This window comes from Euprymna scolopes, chromosome 9 (assembly GCF_053919585.1).
Source record: "Euprymna scolopes isolate OS-2025 chromosome 9, ASM5391958v1, whole genome shotgun sequence".
Taxonomy (NCBI): Eukaryota; Metazoa; Mollusca; class Cephalopoda; order Sepiida; family Sepiolidae; genus Euprymna; species Euprymna scolopes.
Genome location: NC_136490.1, coordinates 87,328,612 through 87,350,778, shown reverse-complemented (window position 1 = coordinate 87,350,778; position 22,167 = coordinate 87,328,612). Strand labels below are relative to the sequence as shown.

The 22,167-nt window shown below is 32.4% G+C and overlaps 2 protein-coding genes across 5 annotated transcripts in view; one reads left to right on the top strand and one right to left on the bottom strand.

The window, feature by feature from the left end:
- LOC145284762 (uncharacterized) overlaps positions 1–17,460 on the top strand; it is a 109,671-nt gene extending 92,211 nt beyond the window's left edge. For all 3 annotated transcript variants that reach the window (XM_080133732.1, XM_080133729.1, XM_080133731.1), the window contains one exon: positions 13,792–17,460. In XM_080133732.1, the coding sequence (XP_079989858.1) occupies positions 13,792–14,051 (260 nt within the window). In that variant the 3' untranslated portion in view covers positions 14,052–17,460. The remainder of the gene's footprint in view (positions 1–13,791) is intronic.
- A 776-nt stretch (positions 17,461–18,236) lies between these two features.
- LOC145284761 (uncharacterized) overlaps positions 18,237–22,167 on the bottom strand; it is a 35,069-nt gene continuing 31,138 nt past the window's right edge. For both annotated transcript variants that reach the window (XM_080133727.1, XM_080133728.1), the window contains exon 5: positions 18,237–19,071. In XM_080133727.1, coding sequence (XP_079989853.1) covers positions 18,451–19,071 — 621 coding nt within the window. In that variant the 3' untranslated portion in view covers positions 18,237–18,450. The remainder of the gene's footprint in view (positions 19,072–22,167) is intronic.

The window sequence follows — 22,167 nt, the reverse complement described above, 5'->3', positions numbered from 1 at the left end:
GTCAGTGTGCGACTAGTCATGTCTACCGATAGATTAAACCGTGCTAGGAAATCTGCTCCTAATATTGGTGTTGTCACGTTGGCTATGGTAAAAATCCACGGAAATGTGCGGCGCAAGCCGAGATTGACGTCTAAATATTTTTCACCGTATGTTGGTATTTGTGTGCTATTAGCTGCTTGGAGGTGATAAGGCTGTGGAATAGCGTTTTGTTTACGTAGAGGTGGTATCACGCTGATTTCAGCTCCAGTGTCTATTAAGAAGTTATATCCATGATTATTATCACGAATAAAAAATAGACGACCTTTAGTGGAAAATCCAGCGACAGTCGTCGTCTCTACTGGCCGGAATATTCGTTTCCCTGATTCTTGTTTTTAAAAGAACAAGGATAAGTGCAACGCCGAGCTTGTGTGCCGAATTTTTTGTGGTAAAAACAGATTTCGTTCGCTCGTTCCCGTGTGTTGCTTCGACCTCTACTAAGACTTTGTTTTCGGTAGTCCGATCGTTTATTAAATGAGTAACGATGGTTTATTTGCATTAATTCCTGCACTTGTCGAGTGAGATTTTCGACCATCATTTTTAGTCCCGATATATCGTCGTCGCATGTCTGTTTCTGCTGTGCTTGTGCTGAGTTTACTTTGCGGTGCCTCAGATTTTCATGGATTCGATCTGCCATATCGGCGAGTTTTTCAATATTTGTCTCTTTCATTGTGGGTGCTAGAATTTGTACTATTGTGTCTGGAAGTTTATCTCATTATATTTTCGGACATTTTGTTGTCCCCTAGCAATGTACGCATGTATCGCAAAAGTTGTGATGGAGTGCGATCTCCCAATTCTACTTGGGTGAAAAGATTGCGTAACCTTGTTTCGTTTGAAAAGCCTGTCCGTCGTAAGATGGCCTCCTTAAGTTCGTCATATGGGTTGTCTTCTGGCACATTCTCCAATAAATCCGCCACCTCCTCGACGACATCTGCCGGGAGTTTTTCCACCAAGTAACAGTATTTGGTTCGCTGAGACGTTATCCGCTTTGCATCGAAAAGGGCCTGGATTTGGATAAACCAGGTCTTTATGTTGGTAGGATTAAATGCTGGTATATTTACCGTTAACGTTGCCAGAGGTTTTTCAACACAGGAAGGTTCCATGTTTGTTTTCTTCGCTCGAAAGTGATTTCAAAGCCTTTAAACTGTCAACTGACTTTTTCCGATGACGCGGAGCTTGAAATTGTGGTTGAAAAAAAATTGTCGCTTTTGCCGCTGAGTCATGGTTGTTTAATAGCTTATAAGATTCCGTTGTGCATATGATTTCTGCGTCGGGTCACCAACTTGTGGGGGTCGCCTGGCCTTTTTTTGGGAACTGACTTCCTCCACAAATAATAAAAATAAAAATAAGAAATCTTATGTGCAACACAAACGGAGGTTTATTTCCGGAATAGAAATAACAAACAATAACAAGTTAAAACATAGTTCTCAATATTTCAGAGTTCTTTTCTTTTGAGCTCATATGAAAGATGGAGAGTCTCTTTTTTTTTGTGTTCTTTGAATGTTCAAATTTGTAACAGAGACAATATTAATGTTCGTCTGTTAAAAGAGAGTATTAATGCGCGGAGCAGTGGAAATGAAATAATTGACGTTTGCACGAGTGGCAAGTCCTAATGAGAAAGCGTTGAATGAGTCGGAAGAGTTTAAAGAGACGAAATAATGCTCGAAAGGCTAAGAGACTAAAGAGATAGATTTTGTGTTTGTGCATGTTTATATTCGATTTGATCGGCTCCAAACGAGCTATAGAAAATCAGTTTTAAAATATGTCCTAGGAGGAATTCCATTGGACGGAAGACATCACATGGGGTGCTTTCAACTAGGTCCGCACCTTTGATATATAAAGGTCACGCCGGAATTTGCGTGGGTGTCATTTTTCATTTTTTTAACGCGCCGAAACAATCAATTGCACTGCGCGCCTAAATTGTATTTAACGATTTTAAATTTGAATATTAAACTGTGCCAACTGGCACAGGTTCTTACTAATATAACAATATCCAACAAATGCTCGGTTCTCAAGACAAGTGTTTTGATTGGTTGAAGTCGGATTTTAATAACAAATCAAAATTTAGAAATTTTACTAATCAAATTTTACAGAAATTGTTTTTTTTTTCCTGCTGATTTAGTTGTTGTTGTTGTTGTTGTTGTTGTTGTTGTTACTTACTTACTTTCTGCTGCTATTTTTGTTGCTTTCCACTCGGAACAGTTTTTTGTAAAGCATTATCTATTTGTTAAGGGAGAAACTTAATAACTCGAAACGAGATTTTGACAATGATTGCATAACAGCTCACTCACATCTTATTCCAATTTATACGTATGGAGTATATATATGAAGATATATTTGCGTGTGTGCATGGAGGAATATTTCATAACAAAATAAAAAATCACGCTGGCATATATCTATGTGTTTCCCTTTTGGGGTCTAGTTTGGTTTTCTATCTGAGTGATGCTTGATGTATCCCATTTGGTCCAAATCTAGTATTGCTCCTCTTGATGGCAGTAGCATTGGTCATTTTTAAAAGGGTTCATTGGTGAGATGGACTAGAGGAGGCAGATGATTTAAATAATCACACATAGTATGAAAATTTAAGTCCTCACACACTTCTCTATGCTTTAACATCTATTTTCCATGGAATGAATTTTACCCCCACTCTTAAACACAAAACTCATCTACAAGACTATGTAATTTTTTCTTCATCCCTGAATATTTTTAAAGAGACTCCAAAGAACACCTTTTTGAATCTCTTATTAGATCTACCCAATACTCATACTCTCACATGATTTCTACAACACTAATTATTGGACATTGCTAAGTGTTTTTTATTTTCTTATAAGCTTTTACTTTCCTTCAAAAACTTTTATAACTACCTTTTTCATAAATGGCACCAACCAACAAAATTAGATTATTATTTATATATTCCTTTTGCTAACGTTTTGTCCTCTAAGAAGAAGAGCATATCTTTGAAACTCCATGGAATAAAGAATTTTCTCACTTTTTCTCATATTCCTTGTTTTGAATAAAATATTGTGAACTTAATTCTACAATATCGTCACGCCTAATATATATATATATATATATATATATATATATATATATATATATATATATATATATATAATAGGCGTCACGATATTGTAGAATTAAGTTCACAATATTTTATTCAAATAATATATATATATATATATATATATATATATATATATATATATATATATATATATATATATATATATATATATAAGAGAAAGAAAATTAAAACTGTAAGTTGAACTTTACAATCAAAATGTATTGTATTGTTCGACTGAATACTCCAAAAAGCAATTTACAAAGTCCTTATTCTGTGGAGTTTCAAAGACTGCTATTCTTGTTATTCTTCTCATCAGCGGACATAAAGAAATCAGCAAATTATATTTGTAGCAATGCTAGAATTTGCTAGTTAAGGCATTAAGTGAAACCGCAATTTATTGTAGTTATAAATTGCCAAATAAATAAGTGAAAAAAATGTTGGATATGTAAAAAAAATATATATAAAAACAAACCGTGCATAATATTTCAGCTTGCATGAAAATCCTCTCAAGTTTATCCGAGATACAAAATAGTTCTTTAGAGAGAATGTATCCCAAAATAAGTCCAGCGTGACGATGCATATAATCCAATTGGAAAGTCTTCAAAACAGCTGAAATAATGAAAATTGTTTTTTTTTCGGGCAGAGAAGTCTGTCCCCAGTCAAATGGGACCTAATAGTAAAAAGAGAGAAATCCAGTATGAGAACCTTCATCATCGACTTAATTAGAAAATGATTTCAAATTAAATTTTAAAGTAATTAAGTTCAGGCTAAGCAGAAAAAAAAATCAGTCTGCGAAAGCTCGTATTACTCTGACCGGAAATTGCCTAGACAGAACGAAACAGATCTTTCTATAAAGTGTTAGATTTGATGTCATTATTAAAAAAAATGTAGGAGTGATGATTATAAAGATTTAAGTTACAAAATCATAGCTTATTAAGGCTGTATGGTCTGAGTATTTATAAAAAGGATTAGGGGTGGGAAAGGATGCCATAGAGGCCACAACCAAGAATACATGAAATGAACAACGTTGGAAATGTGTAGATTCTGACTCAATATAATTAAAAACAGACGAATATTGAAGGTTGAGAACCGACTTTATTTACTACCAACAATTTGTATTAGGAGAGGCAAAGTGTAAAATGTTTGTAGGTATGTATGAATTGACAAGGAATAAATGTTCGTAAACTGTTTGTAGGTATGTATGAATTGACAAGGAATAAATGTTCGTAAAATGTTTGTAGGTATGTATGAATTGACAAGGAATGAATGTTCGTAAAATGTTTGTAGGTATGTATGAATTGACAAGGAATGAATGTTCGTAAACTGTTTGTAGGTATGTATGAATTGACAAGGAATGAATGTTCGTAAACTGTTTGTAGGTATGTATGAATTGACAAGGAATGAATGTTCGTAAACTGTTTGTAGGTATGTATGAATTGACAAGGAATGAATGTTCGTAAAATGTTTGTAGGTATGTATGAATTGACAAGGAATGAATGTTCGTAAAATGTTTGTAGGTATGATGAATTGACAAGGAATGAATGTTCGTAAAATGTAACTTATCTTTTGGATGATGGAGAGGGTTAGGATAGGCCGGTCATCCTGCTGTCGGTGATGCGTGTCCTGGCTTGTAACTGGAAAGCGAGTGACTTTTTCATCAGCAGCTAGCAGCCCGGCGTCTTCGTCTTCCTTTTCCTCCTTTCTTTGGTTTGTGTGAATTAGTCATTGTTTAGAATTGAAGGCGTTTGGCCCATAACATGATAGCGTAGTCGGCTTCAGTTCACTGGTGCCTTATTTCTTTTTCTTCTTCATCTCTTTGGGTCGGGTGGGAGAATCTGTCCGTGCGTTCACTGACGCAGCAGTTCCCTCAAATCCCTCGTTTTTATAGTGGCAAACTGGCTCCCAGTGACTGTGATATTTGAGGTGTTAATTTTAGGCGTGGAGCTCTGCCATTGGTTGATAATTATTTTGTGGTTATCTTATTTTTTCTTCCCAAGCGGAAGTGATGCGTGGAGCCATGTGCAAAAGACGATTTTTCATTTTGTCTCTCATGGTGGATACGTTCACATCCGGTTTGCTGCTAATTCTCATTATGTTCCTACAGCTGTCAAAAAGTCATGATGATGATGATAAAGATGACAAAATAATAATAATAATAATAATAATAATAATAGTAATAAAAGCAAAGTAATTTTAATAATAGTATAGTCAAAGATTCATGAGTAATAATAATAATAATAATAATAATAATAATAATTTAGTAATTATAGTAGCAAATTTAGTAATAAGTATAAAGAATTTAGTAATAATAATGAAAAAAAACGCAATAAAGGTGGCAATAATAATAATAATATTTATAATAGCAGCAACAGTGATAGTGACACGAATGATTATGTCACTCATATACCGATATTGATAAAAGTAAATATATACATACATATATATACACACACATATGCACACACATACACATATACATACTTACACATATACACAACACATATACACGTACTTACCCACATTTATACATACATAAGTACACCCATAAACATACAAGTACATATATATATATATATATATATATATATATATATATATATATATATATATATATATATATATATGTTTAGTGGTTAAGGTTAAATTCTGAAAATCCAAATATAAACACATAGCCAAGTAGCAACTTTTTATAATAATGCCTTACGCAACTCAGGATACACGGATAAGATAGAATACATGGGAAATAAACTAGAAAACAACAAGAATAAATCCATAATCATGCATAGCATGATCCAAAAGAAAAATAATAACCCTGTCCGTAATTTCTTGAACAAACATAACCCCAATTCAGATCACACCAATTCTAAGTCAAAATCCAGTAACAAGCAAAATAAAAAGAATAGCAATAAATTAAGGCGAAAAAAATCCATATGGTTCAACCTATCATATAGCTCCAACGTTAAAACCAACATATCAAAAGAATTTTTTAAATAATTGAACAATCCTTTAAACAACCCCATAGATACAGCACTATATTAAACAAAAACTCAATCAAAATCTCCTACTCTACCAGGCCGAACTTAGCACAAACGATAATAACATCAAATAACTCTAAAATAAAAAAAAACCAGGCCCCTCCTTCACAGACGCCACCCACACAAAATTGTAATTGCCTAAACAAGCAATCGTGCTCCTTAAGAAATAATTGCATACACAAGGACGTCATATACTCATGCATAGTCACAGAACTCCCAATAACAACAGCAAATGTAATTAATAGATCACCAAACAATCGCACTCAGAATACATTAACTACAGAACCAATAACACTAGAGAGCTCCAATAACCCCCCACGACATTACCCCCATAAATGAGACACAAGGGAATACCCAAGTTACACATGAATCCCCTTCTGAAAACAGCTCAAACCTAATTATCCCTTCCCCCTTTAAAAATATATCCCGCACCCATAATAGAAACTTTAACATTTTAAGTACCATAAATACAAATGTAAACTCCCACACGTATATCGGTGCAATGGCAAATCTAATTAAACTGAGAATTTCCAACCATGTAAGCTCCTTTAATAATGAAAGTTCAAATAGCAATAAAGGCACCTCCCTAACTACTCTGATTAAAAACCTCCAATGTAAGAATATTTCCTAATCGCTAAAATGGGATATATTGAAAAAATCCAATTCATACACCGCTAGATCCAAACTCTGTAACCTTTGCACTTCAGAAGCTGTTACAATAATAACCTATTCTAAAGCCACAATAAACATCAAAAACGAGCTAATTTCGTTATGCAAACATTGGAAAAAATTCAAGTATAGCCAGTTCAAAATCACTTGAGTGACCGTACTTAAACTAGCTATGGCAATATGCATCTATATGTATGCATATGAGTTTACATATGTATGTGTGTGTATGTGTGCATGCATATGTGGGTATCTGATGTATGTCTATATGCATTTATGTATGTGTGTGTATGTGTATGCATATATATATATATGAATGTGTGTGTATTAATTTTATTTTATATGTATGTATGTGTATATGTATGTGTATATGTGAGTGTATGTTGTATTTGTGTGTGTGTGTATATATATATATATGTGTGTGTGTGTGTGTGTGTGTGTGTGTGTGTGTGTGTATTTGCAATTTATGGGGTTACACACATATGCCGTAAATTAGCACGCCTTAATTGTCTGAATTTCAATGGACCATCTATATACATAGATAAATTGAGAGCACACTCCCGTTCTAGAAGATAACCATTAGAAAAACCTAATTAATTGTTAATGTATGTATATATTTAACTGTGTGGGTGCATATGCATGGTATATGCATATATATTGATATGTGTGCTTGTATCTGCGTGTAGATATATGTATGTATATGTGAATGTGATTATTTGTTGTATGTATATGCTAGTATGTATGTGCAAGTGTGTCATATATGCATACACATAAGTATAAGGATAGTTGATAACAAGTAAAATCCTTGTTTGGGTGTGTGGTAGGTGTTAAGGTTCAAACAAACCTACCTACCAGCATAAATAAATACTAAAAGTAACACAAGTACAATAGACAAATATTTATTGACAAACATGAACAAATGACAACACTGCAATACTGAACAACACAATAAAACATTACTCACTTCAATATTGGGTTTACTGACTGAGTGGGGAAAATCAATCAATCTAGAGTTCTACTCTGGTTCGTCTGACATTGTTTCACGAGGGGAGAATTTATGTGCAGGCTCTACACGTGTCCAAACTCTGTCTCTCCCCACGGGGGTTAACATGTGTTCTCGTGTCGATGCTCAAACTAGTTCTCTGTTGTCTCTGTGTCAAGGGAAATCACTCCTTACTCTACACCATAACTCAGTGTAGCTCCTTTTATTACCCTACAGATGAATGAATAATGTGAACAGAAATATGTTGGCAAGTTGAAATGCAAACTGTTCATTTTAAGTTGTTCACATATTTCTATTATTTTTGTGTATGCACAAATTCACTCATAGCTTGAAATGGTTTAATTTTAGATTTTTTTTTTATCTCACAATAGCTCAGATAGTAAGAAACACGGCTGGAGTGTTAAATATTTTGGTCAGTTTTTAAAATTTTTGAAATCGGTACTATATATTAAGTATAATATAATATTCATTAATTCATTAGAGAATTTGCTCTATAATAATGAATACGAAATCTGCATGAAATATATATATATATGAAATATATATATATATATATATATATATATATATATATATATATATATATATATATATATATATATATAAACTTACAGCAAGGTCTAAAAAAATTAGAAAATCTTTATTAATAAGATCTTAAATACAGTGTTATTAATTTCTGCAATGTTAGTATGTCAGAATAATAAATAAATAAATAAAAACTGTAAAAGAAAATATTAGAAATGTCAAGTAGAGCTAAATTGCTTGTGTTGTAAATACAATTTATCTACTACATAAAAGCATTATTGTGTCAACAAATACCAACAACAAATCTTCCATTATTTTATTTATGTTCACATGGGGTCGGTGAACTTTAGGTATCTCCAACGTGTGCCACAGATTTACCCCCCCCCCATATATAATACGATGTAACTGTAATTTAATTTAATATTATCATCCTAACTTTAGTACCATTTAAAAAAAGAAGCTACTCATAAACTGCTAATATATTTAAAAAAAGATTTTGACAGCATTTGAAAATAATGCAAATGCGAGACTAAAATTATGCTTACATTATCGACGCTTTAAAACAACATTCCTATGTTGTGACCATTGTGAAGCCGTAAACATACCTATGTTTAAAAAATATAGCAAAAATCAACTATGGTCAGATTTTTATGAAATTTTCAATACTTATTCATTTTTAAATTAACTTACATATTAAAAGTAGGTTTCGTTAAATATATGATAGGAAATATTTTTTTAGGTGTTCTAACCCCCCCCCTATATTTTATGTTACGAAAACTAAACAAAATGAATTTAGGCCCATAAAAATTGCAACAATTTTTAAAGCTGAATAATTTAAATAATTACAGAATAGTTTTATATATATATATATATATATATATATATATATATATATATATATATATCCATTATTTATTCGACTTACCTTAATGTTCTAAGTAAAAAATGAACATAAATCTATATCATTATGTTAAAAAAAAAAATCGACGCTTTTTCTTAATGGTGTTTTTCTCAATAATATAATTATTTGAATTCCATAACAAAAACAGAATTCTAAATCATAACTAATTTTTAAATATTAAATTTTAATATTCATCTATATGAAGTTCAAACATAGAATTTTTTATAACAGGTTTCTAATATTAAAAAAATATATTCATATAATAGAATATATGACTATTGGCCTCCCCCAATGTAAACAGAAAAAGGTGTTTCTGAAGTTTAATTAACCGTTTTTCCGTAAGTAATGCTACAACATTTACCGATTAGAACACCATTTAACATTTTTCAGAAATTTTACTGTTTGCCCTATTTTTATTTTCGCTCCTCTTTTTTCAATAACTACTGTTCGAATGTTAATATCTTATATTTAATATACAAATATTTATAATATTATTAATCATTAAACTATATAAATCTTAAAACCTAACAAAATTATAACAAAGATTATTGTAGTTTGAAAAAAAAAAGTTTTTTTTTTAAATCATTAAGTCGCTTCTGCTGTTCCATACTTAAAACCTTTGTATAGTTAACACAAATGCTGACGTCACCGTTTTTGTGCTCTGTTCTTCACAATCGGTCGGAGGTTCCTAGTGAACTTCACATGAATCAACACTCCTACTGTACTGTCTTTTGATATTGGGTTCTCACGTTTTTTCTTAATTTTGTAATTCTCATCTCCGACTTCTATCCAGTATTATGGAACAAGGTGAAGATATATTTTACTGCTTTTCCAACATCATATTTGGTGGAATGGAACTTCAGTTACCTTTATTCTTTCCAAGCAAAGGAACAAACTTAGAATGACTGAACAAAGGGATCTGCATCTTCCAACAAGACGTAGAGAAACTAATATCCCCATACCAAGTACACTCATCCCATTAGCAGTAATTGTGAAATTGTGTAATAATTAAGTAAAATTGTTCATTAAATTAAATATTATTTTTGAAAAAAACATATTTTGTGTTTAATGCCGTTGTTCTCAATTTAAAAAAAATCCTAATATGTTTGTATTGGGGCAATTGTGAAGACCAAATAAAATGGTTTATTTGATTTTGAAAAATATATTTTGTGTTTAATATTGTTGCTTTCAATTTGAAAAAATATGCTAAAATGGTTTATTAAAATAGTTATAATTTTGAAAAAAAAAAATTGTGTTTAATGTTATTGTTTTCAATTTAAAAAAGTTGCATGTGTAAATTAAGGGTAATTGTGAACACAAAAAATAATTAATTAGATTAACTTTTTTTTGAAGAGCAAATTTATGTTTAATATTATTTTCAATTTGAAAAAAATGTTTGATTTGAGAGTTATTGTCAAGATCAAATAAAATGTTTACAAGCCAACAGTCGAGCTTGTGTATTTAATTCATTGTTTTTAAATACATATTTTGTTTATAATATTGTTATTTTTACTTTGTGAAAAATGCTTACATGTGTTGTTGGGATAGAGGGCACTAGCAGTCTATTCTAGACGCCAAGGGGATGCTAGCTTGCAAAAGTTGGGAGACACTGGTCTAGACCATAATTTTCTGTTTCCTTCTGTCTATATTTCTCGCTCTTCCATGTCTATGTCACATGACTTTTTAAGCCTAGAGATAAATGTTAATTTGTTCTAAAAATAGAACATCTGGCCTTTCCCTAACATTTAATTTCATTTTGTCTTTAACTTTTTTATTATATTCTATCTCCAGATGAGAGTTTACCATGTTTCTTGTGTCAGGAGCCAATATTTTCTCCATTCATTTTTTTCAGTGGATCTCTTCTTAAAGCAAATTTTAGGATGCTACTTTTGCATTGGATTTTACCCTACAGCCATTTGGATTTCGTTTTCTTTTGGACTATATCATGCATAAATGCCAACTTTTTTCATGTCTTTAGATTATATCACCATTTTTAACTTTTCTTTGTTGAGTCTGGAATCTTTTACTCCTTTTAATCTATTCTTTTCAGCATCTTATCAGTCTTCAAACAAATATGCTACTTTCAAAATATTAGTTTTCTTGAATTTATGTCATAATAAGCAAAATTTATAGATTATCATTTTGCTATGCTTCCTCTGAGGATATGAACCATTCATTGAAACTCCATGGAATAAGGAATTTTTAAAAGCATTTTGTATTGTCGAAAAATAAATTTATAGTAAATTTTAATTTACAGAATTTCAATCCAATTTTCCTAAAAAAAAAAGAAGCTAAATATTTGAAATAGCGCAATTATTATAGCCTTTTTATCTGGTTTGGATTGTTGTATAAGTATTACTATTAATACTTGCTTCAAGTTAAGATTCAATTTGTAAACTAAAATTGTTTCTTGAATTATTATTGTTGTATAGTCAGATGCTGTTATGAGAAGACCTGTCGAACATCTCTTTATTCATTTGGTATATGCAAGCACATTGCTGGATTAATGTCATTTAGATGCGTTTTTAAATGTAATGACCATCACTTTTATATTCATGCACTTTGTAAGTATATAGATGGTTACATGCATTTGCTTGTGAATATCTGTTCGGGTTGGAAAAATACTTTCTCAAGATAACTGATTTGAAGAAAAAGAAAGAAGTCAGTATGTTACATAATAAGGGCTATCCCCTTTTCATGTAAGTATAAAAATAGAGAGATTAGTTAAAATGAAAATAAAATGAGAGAAAGCAGAAATCGAACCTTGGATATAAGTTTTAAAGAACAATAGGTTTAAATGGAATGTCTAGTAAATTGTTAATTCTGATGAAATAAATAATAAACTATTCATTGTTAAAAGAATGTGGATAATAAAATATGGGTTAAATGAATTAGATATGTAGGTTGAATTCCTTTGTGGAAACACCAAAAGAAAAAATAGGTTATTGGGAAATCATAATGTTGGAAACGTGCAAGTCGCGCATGTTGGTAGCATGCGAGTTTGGTCACGTGGCCGGACATGCATGGATTTCTCAATATAGGAAGTGAGAGTTGATTAGTTAGAGAAAGGTTGGTGAGAAACTCAGAGAGAGTCTGGAGTTTGGAATTCGAACGTCTAGGAAGCGAGACGGTCACTTTGAAACTTAATATGTGAAGCTTTGAATTCTTGATGAAAAAACCACGGCCGGTCGTGAAGAAATAAAACCATCATGTGTTTTTTGTAAAACGTCGTCTTGTGTTGTGATTCTACAAAAAGGTAAATTGAATTGTTATTATATGTCTATATGTCTGTGTTATAAAATGTTGTGACATACACATCTCATATCCACAATGTGAATCTACATCTCATGTCTACACAATGTCTGAACACTATCACTTTAAGGACTTCTCATATCAACACTTCTAAGTAATGAACGTTAATATATATGAAACGTCATAAAACGAACAATCTCTCAACAACATCCCTCTTAATAAAAGACTCTCTCTCCAAGACACAACAAACTCTCTCTAAAACTCTCTTAATAAAACTCTCTCAATGAAACCCCTATATAACAAGTATTTGAAAATATATGGTGCATCTTTGATGTGAAAATAATGTTTTGTTCTTTTTTCGAATGAGACAAATGGTAGAATTAAAGATATGTGGTGCATTTATGAAGTGGATCAATTTGATTTTTTCCCCTTTTTTTTAATATTGATGTTATGTACAAGGTTTTGTTGGAAAGATAATGTAAAATAGCTTGGATGTAATTTCAAGTTCTATTGTATTGATTAAAGATTTTGCTGATTAAAGATAAAATGTAGAAATTATATTATTTAGTTATGTCAGTTTATAATGAATGTTAATTCTAGAAGTCTTCAGCAAGATTTATTTAAAATAGATTTAATGAGCAGCTTGTTGACAATTAAAAGAATGATCATGTTCTAATGCACGAGAATAGTGCATTTAGGGAATGTTGTTTTATATCTTTTATGTTCACCAAGTTTTTTCAAGTTTGTGCTAAGTTTTACGAAGGTATATCTGATAGCAAGTATTGTATGGGACAATATATATTCCTGCATTAGATGTGGCTGTTTTGTTGTTTTTGGTATTTGTTTTATAGTTTGTGATTTACTTTGTATTGTTGGAATTCCTAGTTTATTTAGTGCTGCAAATTAATTCTTCATTAGTGATGGCAGGTAAAAGATGTTCATAAAAAGGTGTTTAGTGTGTATGGTTTTTGTTTATTGCATCAGTATAAAATTAGTTTTTTTTATATTTAATGTAAAATAAGTTTTGGGTGGATTTGTGATGTATTTGAGTTTCTATTTTAGATATTGTGATTCAAATGTAGGAAGAAACTGATTATTAGATTTGTTTGTAGTCATTTTTGTGTGTAGTTTTGCAACATATTTTAAAGGTTAGATTATTGTTGGATTTTATTAGGTGTATATTCAAAAATGGTATCAAGCTATTCAATATTCTATTGTATTTATTAACCAAATATGTTTGTGATTCTTGAAATGGCTAAATGTCTATTTTAATTCAAAACACTGATACTTTTGTTTTCTTATGTGGCAGATATTCCAAATACATCCCATGAAATGGTTCGGTTTACAAAGAAATATGTGGTGGCAACCTTCTTTACAATTTTCCAGTTCAGTGGAGCGAGATCCCAACTGGATTGTGCATACAAATGCCTTCGTAATACAGAATGCAATGGATTTACTTACTCTGATGAAGGAATCAGTAATACAACTTGCGGTTTGGGAAAGTTCAACACTCCGGATGCTGTAAAGAGTTTGCTTGATTTCAATTCAGATGGAATCAACTATGCCTGATGTTTGCTTTTTGTTACTTTTTGATTTGATTAAAATATAACAGTGCAATTTAATTTCCGTTAAAGAATCACCAACATTTTTGCAGCTTAACAATGAAATAAGTTTTTCAAGCGATTTTGGAAATAGTTTCATAATTACTAATTTATAAAGTAAATTTTTAAACAAATTCTGAAGAATGTTAACATAGTTTCGTGCACATTTAAATTTTTTAAAAGATTTTATCAGGATATTTACTGACATTTTATCTGAGATTTTTTCTAAATATAGAATTATAATATTGTTAGTAAGATAAAATAACTTTCACTACCCGTTAAAGTTAATTCAATATTGATTGCTTACATATTTTTTTCATATTTTATGCATGTGATGTGTGTTGTAGCTATTAATATTCCCTCCTCTCCAAGTTTGAGAATTTATACAACAACCAGAGAAATGAGTTATGATTAAGCATTTATAAAAGTTGAGTAGAACTTTGTAGTCAGATTCTTGGCCTTTAGACTGAGAACAAAGTATAGTATCTGTTCTGATACTACACTTCATCTTTTCAGTCCTCGATGAGTGAGAACGAAGTCTTTCTAGATTGAAACAATTTGAATTTTTGTCCCAATCTAGAGCGTGTTCCTTTACTTTTGAAAAGAAAAAAACAGTGTAAAAGATATCAGTTAGCTAATTTATTCCTATATACAGAAAGTTAGACTACCATAAAATATGTAAACTCCCTAAAATCCACCCCCCTCCTCACCATGGTGGTGGTGGGGGAGCAAACAGGTAGTGTCAGAGCTATGCTGTTGGGAACTTAGGTTCCTGCTAGAGACACCCAAGTTGGATTTATTTGATCCTCAGCATCGCAATCTAGTTACTTAGGGCTTTCACCTGACAACTGGTAGCTTCAAATCATCTTGTCTGTGGATAATGTGGCAAACAAAATGTTCTTCCAACAAAGATAATCTTGTTGCTGGGGCTGTTAGTGAACTTAATACTTCTAAGATTTTGTCATGCTCCTCAAAGCATTTCTTGAATGATGTTCGTGCAAATTGATGTGCTTGATGCTAGGTGAAAATACAGAATAGTTACCAAAAAAGTCCCTTCCCTATTAAAAATGAGTTTCTAAATGTTATTTTTTCCACATTGTAACTTCTCTACAAAAATACTAAGTTTTATATGCACATCAATGCTTTAGAAAAGCTACTTTACTCAAAACATTTTTATGTTATTTATTTTAAAAACACCGTTTGCAGCCATTATTAGCACATTATAATTTTTTAATAACAATGATCATCACAGCGATTTTCCATGAACGTGCAGATTTCAAAGTGACTTTGGATTCAACAGTTTAAAGGCTTCGAAGTAATTTCTTCTGAAATATAGATTCACAATTTAAATATTTTATATATTTCTTCATTTGTAATATAACTTTTAGGGAAAGTTTCACTTTTCCAATTTAATATATTAATTTAAGTGGCAGAGCAGAATAGTTAACATAGCTATCACCTTCATCCATATTAAGAATGGTGTTCTAAATAATAACATTATCATTATTATTCTTACTGTTGGAAGTGGTGATAATTTTTGTTTTGTTATTATTGTTAATACTTCAGTTATAATACTATTTTGAGTTTATACATTCTTCACACTTTTTTATTTTCATTATTATTTTGATTTATTATTAGTATTTGTAGTAGTAGTAATATTAAGAGCATTCTTATTCTATTATTGCTATTCATATTTTTTATTCTCAGTATTACTGTTATAATTATTCTAATGATTATTTATGATTTATCTTCATCATTAACATCATTGGCTGTAACAGTATTACAATTTCATCACATAATCTAATTTCTTGGACAACGCTGGGGGCATGGATAGACTAGTTTAGTTATAAAATATTAAATTAAAATAAAAGTAATGATGAAAAAGAAAGATATTTTGGCAGATTTACATTAATTTAGTTTCAATCATAAGCTCACTCTTTCTTGTAAAAAAACTCAAATCTTTGAATCAGATCTTTCAGCTTTTATAAAACACTTTATTGGATTCACATCAGACAAGTGCACTGAAGCACTTCTACAAGGTTCTTGACAAGCCATTCAAAAATTACTTTTCGTCATGTGCTTTGGTTTATCTGGCTCAAAGAGCCAACCTTTTTCAGATCTTAAATTTTGTAAAGAAAAAAGAAAAATATTCCCATACATCATTTATGATCCCATCAATTCCATACTGTACCATTAAAAGATAAATCGGCTTATGTTTAATTATTTCCCCTTAACTGATTTTTTACATGTTGGCTTAGTGTAATCAAGTCATTCTTCCATAAATATTGATGTATAAAGAGAAATATTAGAAGACTATCACAATGCATTTCTTGCATTATATCCTAATATTCTTCTACATACACATCACATGCAATGATTCAAGCAAACTACATCTTATCTAAAAATTGTTACATATAATTGTATTTCTGTAAATAATCTTTCATTGATTATATCATAGAATCTCAATCTTATTTTCATGATTTTAAATTTCATGTCCTGTCTTCTCAATTCAGGTCTAATAATGTTTTTGTAACTAAAAACAAACAAGAAAAATTGTTTTAATGCAATAATTAGACACAAGAGAGAAACTTGCATGTAGGTTTTTATTTAAATATACATTACAGCAATTGTTTTTTATATAAAAATATTCATCAGGTAAATTAACATTGGAAAGAAAAACAAACATTTTTTTAATACTATTACGCCAGAGTTATTTGCCTTAATGATAATTGGTATTTACCCCCCCCTTTTTTTTCTTGTTCTTCAAAATCTATTTATCTGTTTTTGTTGAGGATGGGACATCCTACCAGATGCCAGACATTCACTCGCTATTTCAAAGACTCCAATTGAGAAAGCTTTAAGATTCTGATTGTCTCTTTGGAATTGTGTTAGCTCTTTTGCACTTGCTTCACCGGGTATATTCACCAGATAATTTTTTTAAATTATTTTTTATCAGCCTATAATTATTGGAATTTCTGCATATGTATAGCTAAAAATACTAAAGCTGAACATCGAACATTCCAATTTAATGCTATTTTCTAATGACCTCCAAGTGAATAAAATTAAAGGATGATATAACTTGAACTTGAAATGTAATCTCATTGTAGCAAGCAGGCATTTTGGATAAATTCTTTTATGTAGTGACAGTAAAAATCTAATGAAAAGTTGTTATACTGAAGTTATAATTTTAAAGCTTGCTTTAACTTTTGCATTCTTTATTAATAAGTTTTCAACGTAAAAATCAAAGTTATGGTAATGGGAATTTCTGCATTGATAAAATTTATTTAAGTATTGTTATTTTTTTAAGTCTAAAAAAATAAAATAAAAAAAAGGATGTGGCTAGATGATTTGTTAATAAAAAACAATGAAATCACTGATTATATTGTAGACATTGTGATTTGAGATAGCAATATATATATATATATATATATATATATATATATATATATATATATATATATATATATATATATATATATATATATATATAAGCAGTCTTTTATAATTTTCAATTGCTTTTGTTTTGTTATCAGTTGTTTGAATTAAATGTAAGCTTAAGAGACTTTCTCTTCAAAGTTCTTCTATCTTCAAAAAGAAATAATTTATCCTTTATTCTAAGATGCATTTTCGAGGATTTTGATTTCTATAAAGTTGAGCATATCAATGAAGCAGGATTTCACCCTATAATAGCTATACACTAATAGATCAAAGAATTAAAATGAGAACGAAAACTGTTATGGTAACAACTAATTAGCGTAGTGATGCATATTAGTTACAAATGAAAGCTTCATTTATGATTTTTTGATGAAAGTGAAAAATCAGAAAAGTTGATACTTATGAAGTTTCAGATAATGAAAACTTTTATCAACAAGAGTTCACATTTTACAATTTAAAATGTTAGTTTAAAATACCTATCAGTGATAAACTTAAAAAAGGATATCTTAGCAGCTAGTGTGAGCAAAGTATATCTAGAAGGTATAGTGGAAGTTTGCTGGAAAAAAATAGTAAACCACAGAGTATGTTTGCAGACTTCCAGATGAATCAGTTGATTAAACAAAGTAATGTGAGACAGGAGGTCTTGGAGAATATTAACATGTGATAGATTCTGCAGGGTGCAGAGAAAACATAAGATACATACCTATTACAGGAAACATTTGTAATGTTAAAGATATGCTTCTTTAATAGAAAAGAAGTGTTTTGATACATTCAAATGTTCGAGAAAAGTTCTTACAATTATGAAAACAGAGTTGGGAGAGTAGTATTGATGTAATTAATATATATATTTTGTGATATCAAGTTAACTAAAAAGAAATGTTCAGCGTTAGAACTGTAGGAGAGGATGAATAAACTGAGTCCTTTCTTTACTGTTAAATTTCTGTATAAGAATTATTTGTGATGTCATAGTTGTAGTTTTTATATGTGAGGAGGTTTTCAGTTCTTGTATAATGAATTTTATCAAATAGCGATCTCACAGCAGTTGAGATGGGAGGAATTTTAGCCAGTGTTGTGATATCATCATTGTAGTCCCATTGCATTTGACCGACCATCATGTGGGCATGCCTTGGCGGCATTCCTTTCATTTTCCGTGACACATAATCTTTTTCTATATCTTTAAGCATTTGTTCTTTAGTTGGCAATTTCATTGAACCATCGATATGAGCGAGGATAAACTGGACTTGGCAGTGAAATGTAGGAAATGGACATATTTTATTGGCAATTCCAACAAAGTTTAATGATGGAGCTGAAACGTGGACAATGTGTTTAAATAGAGGATAGACACGTCCATCAAAGATTTTGAGATCAGAAAATTGCTTGAGAAATGGAAATGTATATTTGTAACCAGTGCAAAACATAACAGAATCAACTTCAACTTCACTCCCATCTTTCAGATGCACAATCTTTTCAGAGAAATGATCAATTCCAGCTGTCTGAATCAGGTTGGGTGGCAGTTCACTGGTCAGTTTTGCTTTATTATGAGAAAGATATACCTGAAAACAAAAAATTAATTGGAATTAGTCAAAGAAAAAAATATTTTATAAAATAAACTTATTTTAAAGAGTAAAGAAAAGAATTAATGAGAAAACGGCTGAGAAAAGAATTAAACAGTCGAAAAAGAATTGTTATATCGCATATCCCTGCATATTTGCATAAACAAAACAGAAATCAACAGGAGTAGGACAGTGACAATGATGTCGACGCTAAGATTATCCTCCCCACCAGTCATCTTATTTCCCGACTTCTCCAAGCCCTTCACACCCACTAGAGACACCAGCGATGTCGCATGTAGGGCAATCCTAATGCAAGAGGACAACAACAGGAAAAAGAACATTGTCACAGTCGCATCAAATACCTTCAATCCCATGGAACGGAATTGATCCACAACGGAACGTGACGCATACGCTATGAAGTGGGCGATATTGAAATTCAACTATTTCTTGCACAACTGCCCCTTCGTCATCTTCACAGACCATAGGTCACTGACCTACCTGGACCAATGTGATTTCAACAACACAAATATATGAAGATGGAAGGAGGAGATATTGTGTTACAAATTTGTCCTGGAATACATGGACAGCAAGTCCAACATATGGGCTGATATACTCAGCAGAGGCTGCGGACAGAAGAAAACCCTAACCCCAACCCGGCAGGAAAAACATTCATGCTAAACGGCTCCAACTTACACGTTTACATCCTGCCATGGTGCATTGGTGATGTCAACAGTCGACAACTCATTCCCAAGATGCACACACCACAGAACGCCCACACACAGAAACTCATCAACGATGCATTCTTCGCCTACCACGCCAACTCCACCATTCCTGCTAAAAGAATCTGCAACAACCTGGACATCGCAACCAAACAACAAAAGGACAAGACCTCAGCTAAGATTGTACATGCTCTTCAATCATCCCACCCAGACGGTGCACAAATTGACTCCAATGGCCACCGAGCCAAACTGTTCAAGAGAAAATAGCATCAATCTTTCCTTGAGCCAGGAACCCCGTCTTAATGATAAGAAACCACAAACATTTCTCAAGGCTGGTCATACCATACAAATTCTGAGCAAGATATCTATACCAAGCACATGACGCACAAAACCACTCAGGAATAACTCGGATGCAGGAACTCCTTTCCAGTCATCCAAGCTTATGCTGACTCTTTTATTACATGCACGAGAAACTACAGCAGACCCACTGGTGCAACTGCAAATGGGGAAAAAGACCATTTGACCTCGTCTTCATAGACTTTGTAACAATGCCCAACTCAAAGGGAAAGCACCACATACTCACAATATTGGACAGCTTCAGTCGATATTTATGGCCATACCATGCGCAAGAGACCACGCTATTGATGCCGCCTGTGGATTATACCAATTCTTCCTGCGACACTGAGAGATCCCATGCATAGTTTCCTCTGACTGCAGCACACACTTCAAAGAAGTCTACCGACGGTTCTGCAAGCACATGTCTATCACTCAGGAAGCTCCACTGCTCCTGACATCTGCAAAGCTTAGGGAACAGAGAGACAGCACCGGACAATGAAGAACGCCCTCTGTATGTTATGTGAGGACAGAAACTGTGAGTTCTCGAATCCGTCGTTTCGTCCATGAATGCCACAAATAACAAAGCCACTGGTGTCTCCCCACATTATAAATCACAGGTCACCACCCTAACATTGGCCTTCCGACACTTCAAAGAAAGGAAGTCAAGAGCGATGACCCGGGAGCATATGGCATGCAAGTCGACTCCCTGCTAAGACAGGTTCACCACCACATTGCCCTGGCTAATTACGAAACCGATCACAAAATAGAGAACAACGCAAACCAATTCACCTACAAGAACCTGCTCCAAGTACGAGATGAGGTGCTACTCCACTGGCCACAAACAGCTACAGCCCAATCATCCCACCTGCAATGGATAGGAAACTTCACAATCACCAAGACAAACAATGTGATGTGTCAAGTGCAAGACGAGAACGGCACCACAACCTGGATACTCTGTGGCCATATCCGACATATAGCTGCACGCCTACCTCACACATTTCTATCACAAATTTCCTAATCCCACCTTGCAACATCGATGAACAACACATTTCAAACACCACATACAACTTCAAGGAGAATCAGACACCACCCTCACAAGTTGGCCAACCCAAGAAAATCCCAGCAAGAACAAGGGGACAACTCTCCCACATGTCTTCATTATGTAAATATGACTGAGATCGGGGGCGGGGGATTGTTAAATTGCATATCCCTTCATATTTACATAAACAAAACAGAAATCAGCAGGAGCAATGACAATAACAATGAAGGCGGCGCTAAGACGAATCCCCGTTCGTCAACACAAACAAAACGATCATACTAAACGAACACAACAGCATCAAAGCCTATTTCTTTCTATGTCTATGTCAACAGCGTAATTCACAAATCATCCCAACAAAGAAAACCACTAGAGGAAACCATTCATCAAAAAAAAGAATCAAATTCAAAGCATAAACATCATAGCCAACATCCCTCTCACATGTACATCGACACAAACAATTATCTCATAGAACATTGTAAGAGAACAATTCCCACTCAAATACATCCACGACTTTATCAGATTCAAATTGATCCGGACTAGTAGATATCCCCTCCAAACAGATGAATCCCTGCTGTACATTAAAACGTGAAAACAAACACAAATCTAAAATGAAAATGATACATTAATGCCAAGAGCTATTCATATCTACAACTACTTCTGCAGGAATAGTATAAATACAGTTGTTTTTTTGACAAGTTACACATTACAGGTTAGCATGCCGAGCAGTGAAATTTCTTTTCATCATCAGCAGCAAGTCACTGCTGATTCACTTAATATTACCAGCAGCAGCAGCCAGCCTTCGCCGACTCACCTAATACTAGCAGCTTCAGCCAACAGCAGCTGTCACCAACCTTACACCAGCGACATCCGTAGCAGCTATCTAGACTACCTCTCCTTTGCCACCAACTCCCAGAACCTGCGGACCGACGCCGTCTTTGTTTCAAGCAGCCCACCCAACGTTCCCATCACTGCCGCTGTCACATCCTAACAATATCAACTGAC